At 43.5% G+C, this 12,475-nt stretch overlaps 1 protein-coding gene across 2 annotated transcripts; it reads right to left on the bottom strand.

The window, feature by feature from the left end:
* Positions 1-245: 245 nt before the first annotated feature.
* LOC142369683 (ATP-dependent zinc metalloprotease YME1L1-like) lies at positions 246-12,174 on the bottom strand. Of its 2 annotated transcripts, none has more exons than XM_075452016.1 (18): positions 11,936-12,174; positions 11,185-11,304; positions 9,887-10,055; positions 9,694-9,795; positions 9,471-9,580; positions 8,309-8,459; positions 7,601-7,708; positions 7,006-7,179; positions 6,760-6,912; positions 6,538-6,670; positions 6,385-6,447; positions 4,725-4,837; positions 3,992-4,147; positions 3,741-3,892; positions 2,965-3,091; positions 2,798-2,871; positions 1,203-1,289; positions 246-1,113 (listed from the first exon to the last, which is right to left on the bottom strand). In XM_075452016.1, exons 1-18 carry the CDS (start codon positions 11,969-11,971, stop codon positions 973-975), a joined length of 2,169 nt encoding a protein of 722 aa, XP_075308131.1. In that variant the 5' UTR covers positions 11,972-12,174; the 3' UTR covers positions 246-972. The 2 variants fall into 2 exon arrangements, with proteins under 2 accessions (XP_075308131.1, XP_075308132.1); XM_075452017.1 differs by having other exon boundaries at positions 7,625-7,708.
* Positions 12,175-12,475: the final 301 nt, after the last annotated feature.

Genomic DNA, 12,475 nt, shown 5'->3' with positions numbered 1-12,475 from the left:
CTATTGGCGACAGAACACATCAAAGAGCGTAAGTACCCTTAACTTTGTGTCACCATCTGGCTTTAGGAACCATCGTTGTGTCGGTTTAAGTGTTCAATGACTCAGGGAAAACCAAACAACAGACATGCTTTTGTCAGGTGGTAAGTGCTGCATTTACAACATGTTTCAACAAGCATTTGTGGCAAAAACAAAGCAAATTTAAGTCTTATTTGAGTCACGTACTGTTCGACACATTCGCAAGAGTGTTTCATAAGAGTAATCTTTATTTGAGCATCAAGAAGGCCTTCATCTAAGGTAACAGAGAAGCACCAAGCTTCTGTGCACAGTATGTACACACACACTCACACACACTTCCACACAGCTCCTCTGACTCATCAGTTACAGCTGATCTTAGAGAAGGACAAGAGGACCTAATGCTACTTTAAGCAGAATGGAGGACATATCTTTGGGCACTTTAATAAATAAGAACAAACAAAATAGCATATGCAAGAGAGAAAAAAAAATAATCCCAAAAATGAGTTCAACAATTACCAGCGGAATCACCTGTACCACGCCACAGCCAAGGGGTACATTCTGTGTCGAGGTACTCAAAGGTCCTGCGGTGTTCGCCGGACTGTGCATCGATACGCGACGAGCAAAGTCGAATTTAAACAAGTGCAAAAATGTCTCCGATGTTTCGAAAAAAACCGCAGAAGTCGTCTTCCGCGTGAGTAACGCCAATAGGACCTCAATGACACGTCAAATATCTCGTGAAGAACAAGTCTTCGCTTCGTTTAATCAGATTTAATCGTGAGGTGCTGGGAAATGACAGAAAACGTTTGCAGGGGGTGGAGCATCATTTCATTGTTCACATCGACGACAGAAGGAATACAAACAAATAAAACAGAAGGCCTCCAAAAGGCCTGTGCTCGATTGCACAGCTTTATATATATTTACATAATTCAAGGGTCTATGATGTTTGCTGAGGTATAGCTAGTGGTCCAACGGTTTACCCTCAAGCACCAACTGGATCTCTTTGGCATCCAGAGTTTCGTATCGTAGCAGGGCATCCGCTAGCTTCTTGTGCTCCTTACTGTAGGTCTTCAGGAGGCTTTTAGCACGACCGTAAGAGTCCTGCAGGGAACAGAGGAGGGAATCAGGTGTTGACAAAGAAGAAGGTGTTCAAAATATCCTCATTTGTCTGTGAGGGAAGGGAATCTCACCTCCAGTAAAGCTCTGGTTTCCTGTTCGATGGCGGCTTGTGTCTCCGGACTCTGCTTGGTCACATCTCCATAGGTCATGACACCGAGCTGCAGAAAAGTCAGTGGTCACTACAAACTGTGATGGGCGGCTGGAGACGTCAGTCAGGACTGCAGCTTTCTGGCTGTTTATTCTCTACTCAGGTTTGCCACCTGGGTTTTACTCATGCACACTTCAAAGTTGTTGAAGACTTCAAAGAAAACAACTTTCCCAAATAGCTTCACAAGGGAGTAGTGAAGAAACAAGGCTAACACTCCCTGCTATTAGGGGTGGGAACCTTTGGGCACCTCACGCTTAGATTACGATTCAGGGGCTGCGATTCGATAATAAAATGATTATTGATGGGTCTGTAATTCATGTACATTGATGCACTTTTTCCACAACATTTCTTTTTGTCTCACTGAATAAGCATTCAGAAATTGCAATTTTGAAAAACATTTGTAATAAGAAACAAGAGTTGGGTTCATTTCCATTATATTTTATTAAACTAATGGGAATGCGTCCAAACAGGAAAGTTAATTCGGGTGGAATCGAGTTAACACCTAAATTAAGATAAATTCCACCAGATGCGTGTGTGCTGCGTCCAGCTGAAACGTTACAATTCTAACCAATGACTGTGCTTCCACCGGCTCCGTCACAGGTACAGAAAATAAAAGACAACGTGTTCACGGAGGATCATATTTCCCTGCACTACACCTTGCAAACGTCCTAATAAAGCGGCTCGTGTCCAGTTCGCTTCCGCCGCCGGCGTTGTAGAAGCCGAAGTGTTTCCACACGTCTGCTTTTCAATTAGAAGGAGCTGCTCGGATCTCACGGCGGGGTGGATAGCTGCGGTCGGCCATGTTTGTTTTCCTCCGTGCGGCGTGTCCGCTCCTGGTGCGCCCCCCATAGTGTCCCGGAGATGATGATTTTAGAACCGTCTGAATTACTTTATATAAATAATCGAAATTTGGACGTCTGTGAATCGATTCAAAATCGTCCGAATAGCGTTGCACCTAAGAGTTTCTGTTCGTGTTTCATGCGTCAATGCAAACGTATTCATTTACTTTTGCTTTAATTCATAAAGTGGAATAAACGTGTCGAGCCCTTTCCAGAGGCCACGGACATGTATCCTCGCTTATAAGCTCCTATGTCAAGATATCCTTCAAAACATCTGGTGATTAAGGGAGACTCAAATTAAACAGACAGTCAATGCTGCCCCCCGCTGACGACTTGATGCAGCCCGCCTGACTCACTTGAAGCTTTTAAAGACGCTGCTAAATGTGCATTTTCCATTGCTGTGAAATTTAAAAAGTTAGCTTAAATCTGTTTGACAGTAAACGGGAAAACGGGCTTCTTTCAGCTATAGAAGTTAGAAACTTAAGTGGCTCATAAAATACGAACTGGTGTCATAGGATTCTGTTAAATCCTCAGCAGTTATGATTTAGTTGTACATTTGTCACAAACTTTTCAGACATTTAGCATATTTGAAGACGTTTTCTTCAGGAAATATGTCCCGTAAACGTCTACCAGACATTAACATCTGCAATGACAGCGGGAACAGTTCTTAAATTCTTACCTTGTCACTCATGCCGAACCTGGTAACCATCATTTTGGCTATTTTGGTTGCCCCATCAAAGTCGCTGGATGCTCCTTAAAAGCACAAGAGGAGGAGAAGGTTGAAACTAAAGACGTCTAATGCTCAGTTAAAGCATGGTGTAGATGTTTCATGCATGTGGTTGGTACCTGTGGTAATGTTTTCGTCTCCGAAGATGAGCTCCTCTGCGACCCGGCCGCCCATGCTGACGTCCATCTGAGCCAGCAGCTGGGCCCGTGTCTCGCTCCAGCGGTCGTTCTCTGGGAGCATGGACACCTTGGCCACAAATGCACAGTTCAGTTTTAGGGTTTGGCTACAAAAACGATGACAACACGACTTAAAGGCGGGGTAGGGGATCTTTTTCTGGAAATTTTTTTTACATATTGCTTGAAATACTCTTCACACCCCCATTGCAACCAATTAATTAAAAGTTTTGACACAAATATGAAAAGTTTTAGTGGCCTCTAGAACGTACAATCTAGGAAAAACAGTATCCAATCATTGTGAACGGACCGTTCACAATGATTGGATACTGATGCCGTCTATCAAACTGCAATCTGCTCCTCCCTACCCCTCCTCCCCCCCGTGCGCGTACCCTGCTCCGTGAACGAATTACACGTCCAGAAGCTTGGCAGGAAGCTAAACTAGAGCCAGCTTGGCTAACACCTAGCATTATTAAACGTATAGTTAGCATAAACTAAATACTAAATACTAAATACGGCAACGATCGATGCTTGCTGTCAGAACAGCGCTCGTGCACCTTCGTGCTCGTTCATGTACTCTAGAGGCGTGCCTTCGGGGGGAAAGTGAAGAAAAGGGTTGGGACTTTTTAACCTGTGTATTTTCAAAATGCAGCTTCGCTGGACTCAAAATCCAGGATCTCCTACCCTACCTTTAAGTTGTGAAAAGAAAACAACAGACTCACATGGCCAAGAGTTGGTCCTCGGGGCATGATGGTGGCCTTATTGATGGGCATCGCATCTTTGGTGTAATAGGCAACAATGGCATGGCCGGACTCATGGTACGCCGTAATGGTTTTATTCTTCTCGTCTATTTCGATGCTCCGCCTCTCAGGACCTGGCAGGAAAGGGACAAACAAAAAACAGACTCGTCTCTTCATGCTTTCCTCCCGTCACCCGATCAGTCGGAGCCGATCACAGCCCTACGTGCACTCACCCATGAGGATCTTGTCCTTAGCAAACTCAAGATCCTTCATTGTGACCATCTGTTTCCCGTCCACTGCTGCCTTCAGGGCGGCCTGGTTGACCAGGTTCTCCAGCTCTGCCCCCGAGAAGCCCACGGTACCTCTGGCGATGATCCCCGCATTGATGCCTGTGAAGGAAGAAAGAGTCTTTACAAAGCTGATCAGAGATGAGAGGGATAAAAAACAAAGGCTCCATCTGCCGAGCAACCAGACGTGCTGCATGAGTACCCGACGAGCTTATCATACTCAGCAGGGTTCTTGCTACAGACTTTTCCAGAACCAAACTTTTTGGGCCATTAATTGGTGAAACACAAGCACAAATAGCATCAACAGCGACCATGTCTGCTGTTATGTTGCCAATCATTCGCCACAGGACCGCAGCTGGAGGTGCTTCATGAGCAACAAGGACCAGCACCAACATCTCTGCCCCCAAACAGAACTGGACTAACTGGTGCTCCTTATTCTCGTTACCCTCAGCTTAACAAATATTCAGCAATCCATCGTTTTTTTTTGGGTCTATTTAATAGATAAAAACTGAAAAATCAGTTACATGAAGCTTTATTTTCGGTGTCCAGTCCAATAAACCAACAGGTGAGAAAATGGTCACAATATTCATCAAAATTTAAAAAAAAACAAAAACAAGTTCTATAGGTTTCAGACTAGGAACAAATAAAACAACAATGAATGATCTACAGGGAGACCTACTGGAGTCCATTTTGATCTTGGAGAGGTACAAATTGAGGATTTCCGTGCGTCCTTTCACGTCAGGACGCGGGACGGTCACCTGCATGTCAAACCTCCCGGGCCTCACCAGTGCACTAAAAAAAACAAAAAAAAACAGAAATGAAGATTCAAGTTCATTGAATTCATTAAAAAGAATTTAAACCTACGGGGCTCATTAAAAAGTCTTTTACTGTTGGACTATGGCACACATTCACCGGCTCATCGTTTCTATGAGCTTATGCAATGTCACGTCATTTACTTTCAAGCCGAGTCGTGTCAATCATTCCCCCAGATCTTGTATTTCTGAAGTTGGGAGATATAATGGTATTAGGGTCTGGAACCCGAACGACTCTTTCACAGTCTGAGCTGAATGAATCCTGACACCGTCTGAACCTGATTAACTGATGAAAACCCGGCTCGTTTGCTTAGTTAAATCCAGGCAGTGACTTATTTTCCCCCTTTGTGCAGGCAGTGTATGATTTCCTTTATTTACGTCTATTAAACTATTTCCATAAAAGGCTGCACAACTGCGTAAAGATGAAAGTAAATGCTTAAATTCTAATGCATTGTAAATATGAGCAGAGAATGAAAGGCCACTGGGGAGCACGAAGCCAGTGTATCTCTAGTGCCGAGTCCCACGCCCGGATAAAGATAAAGATCGACTCGCTGTGGCGACCCCTGATAAAGGGAGAGGCCGAAAGAAGAAGAAGAAGATGAGCAGAGAATAGCCGCATTCGCACTGTAGGAACCTTTGGCAGTTCCTATAACCTTTTCAGGAACGGGGCCGTTTTTTCCTACATTCGGACATACAGGAACTCGGGACCATCGCCCTCAGTTCCTGGAACCATTTTAGCTCCTTCTCCGAGGCTGGGTCTGTTCTGGGTTCTATAGGAACACATCTGACGGAGGTGTTTAGTGGTCGGCAGCTCCGCCCCTTGTCATGCTGTCCCAGCTGAAATGTTTACTCATACGACACGAACACAACCAGCGCGTGTTTAATAAGTTAAACTGACACATTGTCTGCGGCGCTCTGCTCTCCTTTCTTCATGACACCAAGAAGTATGGCCTGAGCTCGATCCTTCGTCTCCTGACTCTCTCTGTGAGCTCTTCCAGCCTTGATGTTAGACGCCCGATGTGATCGTCCATGATTAATATCACCATCATGCAGACCATGATCACGGTGGCCTCCCCGCTCTCCATGTTAGCTTCTTGGTGGTGTTTTTTTCTTCTCTCCTTACTTTTCTCGGGTTTTGTTTTGTTTTGTTTTGTTGTTGAATGTGGCGCTGAAGTAACACGTCGCTGACGCAGACGGTTGCGTCGCATCAGTCTCTATCATGGTCCCGACTCATGTGGGAATGCAGACTGAAACAGTTCCCCTGGGGAAGGACAGTTATCAGAACGAAATTCGAGGAGGAACGTTCTTAGAACGGCTCTGTCCGATCGCGGCTAATGACCGAATGTCAAATCAAGCTCTGACAGAACGAGGAAAACAGAAATGAGTAGGAAATCAAAGAGCTGGAAGTTTTGTGTGAGTGAGCGTTTCTACAGACTTACAGACATGCTTCATCACACCAACTCGATCATTCAGCAACAGTTTTCAGAGCATATGTAAGACGGTTATTTGTCTGAAATGGAAACGTACTTATCCAAAGCTTCGGCGAAGTTTGTGGCACCGATCACGATGACACCTTCGTTTGGTTTAAACCTGTAAAAACAGCCAAATGTTTTCCCTTTTAACAAAGACTTCCCTGCAGCAAAGAAGAATTCCCGCTTGCGAGTGTAAATAAAAACTGACCCGTCCATTTCAGCCAGCAGCTGGTTAATGGTTTGTCTGGAGTAAGGATGCATAGGAGACTCGATCCTCTTTCCGCCAACGCTGTCCAGCTCGTCGATGAAGATCACGCAGGGAGCGTTCGCTTTTGCCTCTTCTGCAAATCACAAAAAGGAGAAACTGCAGCTGGATTCATCCTAAAAACAGAAACTCACATTTTGGATTTATCAGATTCAGCAGACTTACTGAAGAGGTTCCTGATTCTGCTGGCACCGACGCCCACAAACATCTCATCAAACTCAGATCCTGAGGCGTAGTAGAAAGGCACATCTGCCTCTCCAGCCACAGCTCGCGCTAACAGAGTCTTTCCTGTTCCTGGGGGCCCAATAAGGAGGATCCCTGACAGGACAGAAGAGGTAAAACACTTAAGTCTACTTAGCGAGGCCATGACTACAGGCAGCAAATCGGAGGAAATGAAAAACGTAATGATACCTTTAGGCAGCTTTCCACCCAAAACAGTGAACTTCTGTGGGTTCTTGAGAAACTCAACAACCTCCTGCAGCTCATTCTTCGCCTCCTCCACTCCTTTAACATGCTCAAATGTCACATTCTTCATCTGGATGGGATCCACTGCCGAGTCCAGGCCAGAAGTGGTGCGGAACCTCACTGTGAAACCAAAAAAAAAAAAAAAAACTTCATAGTTCAGTATTTCTTTACAAGGTCTCACAGTCACCGATGAACATAACTGTTGGGTGCTTTATGCTTACTGCGTATTAACACATTAATGCTGCTATTCCACATTCATTTAGCTCCAGCTTGGTCAAGAAAACATAAACAGCTGGTATAGATTTGTAGGTATTAGTACAAAGTCAAATACACCAAAATAATCAAACTCTACATGCACACTACAAAGAATAATAGGTGATGTTATCCATCTGTAAGCTACTAAAAGCACAAGATTTACCTATTTTAGTTCAGTTTATGAGCTATGATTGGAGAGGCCGACAGGCTTTGGTGTAACTGCAGTGTGCATGAAGGGTTGTGATTTCATTTATAGGCAAAGGTAAGAATAAAAACTGAAACAAACCAGCATCAGAAAAGGAGCCTTTACCGGAGAGAAACGGGGATCTCGACAGGCCATAAATACCAATAAGCAGGAGGACCAGCAGGATGAGCCTGGTTCTCCTCAGCGAGTCTGTAAAAACAGGGCACAGACAAAATGACCACGAGATCCATCTCTTTGCATCAGAACAGTGCGAAGACCCAGGGGAGAAATGTGCTGCAATCGTTGCAGTGAATCTATCGAGGGGCTTCTTTTCTCTGGGGTCTCCACAGGGTGTCTATTTAAGATGTTCTCCATCTTAAAGCATTCACTGAGATTATCACAAGTGTGTGAGAAGTGTATCCAACACGGCTGTTACATAAGAAACAGAACTGTTGAAAGAGCACATCCACAACCCTGCACACACCGCCGTATTCCTAATTATCAGAATGGCGTTGTTTATCACCTGAGAGTCTAACCAATGACATCATCACACGTTGTGAGTAAATGACCAGGGAGGAATATGGCAGGTTTATAGGGAACGATTGTGTGGTGAGTGAAACAAAGCTTGTTACAAGTTGTCCAATCAGACAAGTTCAAGGTAACTGTTGCAATAAGATCAAAAGTGTGGCTGACTGTTGTAGAAAGCGGTGCATATAAAGCTTTGAAAGACTCCCAAGTAAAAAAAAACAAAAACAAAGTAGGGAACTTTGACTCTGGGTGATAATTTGAGCATCTGACTGAGCCACATGCCTTGTGTTCGCTGAGTAAACGCTTGGGACCTCATGAATCCATCTGTGAACCCCGTCTTGAAAGCCTCCTGCTGATTTTCTGGAAGGTTCCTCTGTTGTACCACTTGTTCCAGTGACTGTGCCTCTGGTCCTTTTTCCCTGAAGAGCAATCCCTGTGGGGGACACAATTAAAAAAAAACAAAAAAACAACACAGATGAAGTAAATCTGCTTTTTTTTTGGTTGCAAATTATGTTTCAAATATGCTGCCCGTCCCAAAATACAAAAGGTCACCACCTGGATTTAACCAAACAAACAGGTAAGAGCCTCCCATTGGATAATTCCTGCATGAACGCATTCTTAAAAACTGTCGTCAGAAATGATGGTGATCGGGAATCACTTCAAGGTTTCGTGAAATCAAATCGGGGAAAAAAAAACAGCAGAACTCACGGCTGTGTTTAATAGTGGAAGTAAGAGTATTTCCACACGCACAGTGCGAAGGGAACTCAGGGGATTGGGACTAAACAGCTGTGTCTCCTTAAGAAAACCAGTCATCAGTGAGGCTAATCTGAAAAGTCCATGATCTGGGGTTGCTGCAGGTGGTCAGGCCGAGGTTCAGCAGTGTCATGTGCCCGAAGAATGAGGTCAGCTGAATGAGCAGGTTATTCCATCAGTAGATTATCACGGGCATATAGCAAGATGACAACGCTCAGATAGTGAAAGAGTGATTCAGGGAGCATGAGACGTCATTTTCACACCTGCATTGGCCACCAGAGTCCAGACCTGAACCCCACTGAGAATCTTTGGGATTGGGCAGCAGTCCGACTCTCCCATCATCGCTACAAGATCTTAGCGACCAATATTAAAGAAACTCTGGACGGAAATAAATGTTGTGACATTGCAGAAGCTTATCGAAACTATGCCACAGCGAATGCTCGTTGTAATCAGAGCTAAATGCGGTCAAACGAAATATTAGAGTGACTTTTTTTTTTTTTTTTTTTTAGACGGGCAGCGCACGTCCGCTGTCATTCAAATCATAAAACCTATTCTGACTTTTCTATATAAAGGCACAGCGTGTAAGAAACATGAAGGGCAGGTTTGAATAGCAAGCAGTGCAACACCTAAATCCATCTTTCTACTACATGGACATGTTTATACAACCTCGATGAAACAGTAACAAACGCACCTTCATGAAAGCTGGTGTGTAGGAATCAGATTCCACTGGACCATCATAACCAGCCTCCGCTCGTCTGGCTTTTGTTCTCAGCGTTTTGAACCCCCGGCTCTGGACCAACACTTCAAGGATAAACAGATGAAAAAAAAATTAAAAAAGGCCATGAAGCGTGATGACATGTTTCAAGCCACTGGCAGAAAACGTCTAAGGTCAGATTTCAACGTAAATTTCTTACCAGGCAAAAAGTGTAGCTCTGAGCAAAGATCTCTCAGCGGGCCGTGGTACTGTCTGTGGGAGAAAGGGGAGCCGAAAGCCCCCAATCGTCTTGTTGAAAAGCCTTTAAGACAAATTGTACACGGTTTGTTTCATAAAATCAGAGCCAAAAACAACAACAGCAACAACAAACAAGGCTGAGATGAGCTGCTCACCGTGCTTGTTGTGAAAGAAGCTGTCTGCAGAAACATAACTGGTCCTCCATGTTGAAGGACCAGTAGGAGGTTCCTCTGGTCGCGGTGGAGGTAGTAACCTGTTCACCAGCTCATCCAGCTGACTCGCATTAACATCTGAAAGGCCCAGGTCCCTCAGACTCACACTCGGCTGCAAAGAAACAACAGCAACGCCGGGTTATTTCCACCTCTGTAATGATTCGTGTGAATCCAGTCCGGGTGGTTCAAAGTAGCTTCATTATGAAACAGACAACTTTGTGTGCTTCGGAGTACATTTCAAGGTTGTTATATTGAAAGCACAATGTACAACTGATTATTATCATCAAGTTAAACAAATAGTGTCAAAAACACATCTTAACCGCTCAACTGATGGAATAAACAATATATTTACAACAGCAGTAATAAAATCCCATTAAGTTCCCTCATGACTGACTAAGCTTCCCAAAAAGAGCGTTCAGCCTCACTTTTATTAGCATTAATAATTAACTAATTCCATGATGGTCCAATGTAAACAGCACTCAGCATGAATTTTATCCAGACCATATATTACTGCTTCAGCACCAAAATCAGGAGTGTGTATGGACTAGAGTCCAATTAACTCAAATCGCATCATCTAATGACTGTTTTTGCTGCTTGATACACAAAGAAAACTAAAACAACTCCCCATGACCAGTCTGTGAGAGACGCCTGTCCGATATAACAGAATTTACTGAGTCATATTTACTGTACGCAGAGTTTGTGGAGAGGAAAACGTACAGAAAAAGATTACAGCTGCAAAAAGAAACACAAATATGGAAATTCTAGCTACAGAAAGAATGACAATAACCATAAAACGAGTGTTTTGTAAACAACGCTTTAAAAATACAAGCAGAAATTGAAGCAACACGTGTGTTCAGTCATTAAAATTGGCACTAGACAGCACCGTATGAAAGGTGCAAGGGCAGTTCTGTAAAGCAAGCTAAAGCAAAATGAAAGGAATGATTGAAGTCTCTTAATATTTACACATTTATTGGTGAATTCCCTCTTTAAAAAATCCCCTTGCTTTTGTGAGGGAAAGTTCAAGAGCCTTCTAAATCAGCTTTTTAAAATGTATGCTGAAGTCCCCAACCAAATCCAACACAGATCTGTTTAAATCGCATCTTTAACAACTGGTTTCCACACCTCAGTGTATGATGCAGAAAATCTAAATAACACAACGTCAGCTTTTATCTTGTGCAGCCTCTTTTTTTTTCCACCTAATCCAAGTGTGCGTGGTGCATGATCTGTGGTGTCCATCTCACCTCTTTAAGGTATGAACTGTGCTCTGGAGTGAAGTCTTTGTGAAGCGTTTGGACTGAAGCTGTGGCCGAGTTCTTCAGAGAGTGCAGGGCAGTGATGACCTGGCTGAGAGGCACAATCATCTGGGAGAAACAACAGAGGAGGGGTCGAGGAACAGGCGTTCACCACATGGTTACATGAATAACCTTGACATTGATATATATATAAATATATATACACACATACATAACACCCAGGTCACTTGAGGTTTATAAAACTAGTTCAGCTTTGCTAGGTTTTAGTTGTGTCTTCCAAACAGGACAATGGGTCAGGATTATGTCAGTGTTATTCAAGCTGAGTCGGTACTCCTGTCCGACAGAAGGGAGTTATATAACCACGACTACGTGATAGCTGGGCTAAACATTATAAATTTAGTCTTTAACTAAACTCTTCTCCGACATATCAGATGGTGAAGTCATAAACAAATCCGCAAGGTTTCAAGCGTTTCCAGAGCCCCGGAATGTGAGAACGTGACGTAAGCATGGGCCGATTTAAACGGATGGTTGTATAAATGTTTGCATTAGCCTAGCTAACATGTCACTGACCAAACCATAAGTCATGACTAAATCAACCACAAACAGAACATTTTAATGCAGTAACTCCTACAGCAGTCAATATCATGCAACACAAGCTTTTTAACCGAAAGACTCATACGTTAGCAAAACGAACAAACATCAGCTAGCAAGCCTTCAACCTGCTGTTCATTCGGCTTACCTGCTGGGGCTGAAATGTCGTCGACAGCGAAAACATTTTTGCCGAGAGATAATTAAAAATCTGTATCCGGAGGGTTACAATGTGAGGATAGACCCTCTATATAGCATAAATGGACGAGTCCTCCTCGGGGCAGTGTCCTTTTGTTTTTCTCGTTACACAACTTTCGTCAGTTACACAACTTTTTAGCTAAGAACGGCAAATGGATTCTCCGCCGGCGACTGAGGTCAAATGGACTACAATGTGACGTCGGATCGAACTGCTACCGGGTCCAGCTTGCATCACGTAGTCACGTGAGCAACGAACGTTCCAGTTATTTAGTTTAATTTAAAACACTTGGGAAAAACATGACAGCACTTCGTGAAATACTGTCATTATTATGTACCTTACAGAAAAAAATAACGTGGATGCTCTGTATATTTTATCGATTAACCTTTTCATGCCTATTCATGACTGCCTGACTTAAATTAAAATAACATACCCAATAAAATTGTATGTAAGGCACATATTATCTAGAAATATCCAATAAAATTCTAAATTTAC

The sequence above is a fragment of the Odontesthes bonariensis genome, chromosome 20, assembly GCF_027942865.1.
Source record: "Odontesthes bonariensis isolate fOdoBon6 chromosome 20, fOdoBon6.hap1, whole genome shotgun sequence".
NCBI classification, from domain to species: Eukaryota; Metazoa; Chordata; class Actinopteri; order Atheriniformes; family Atherinopsidae; genus Odontesthes; species Odontesthes bonariensis.
The sequence above is the reverse complement of the archived record's forward strand: the minus strand, read 5'-3'. Positions and strand labels throughout refer to the sequence as shown.

Excerpts from the sequence above, each read along its gene's own strand:
- LOC142369683 (XM_075452016.1), bottom strand. The coding sequence starts at position 11,971 with ATGTTTTCGCTGTCGACGACATTTCAGCCCCAGCAG. Across the intron at positions 9,581-9,693 it reads AGAGCTACACTTTTTGCCTG|TGTTGGTCCAGAGCCGGGGG; the intron begins GTAAGAAATTTA and ends TTATCCTTGAAG. Across the intron at positions 1,290-2,797 it reads GGTTCGGCATGAGTGACAAG|CTCGGTGTCATGACCTATGG; the intron begins GTAAGAATTTAA and ends ACTTTTCTGCAG.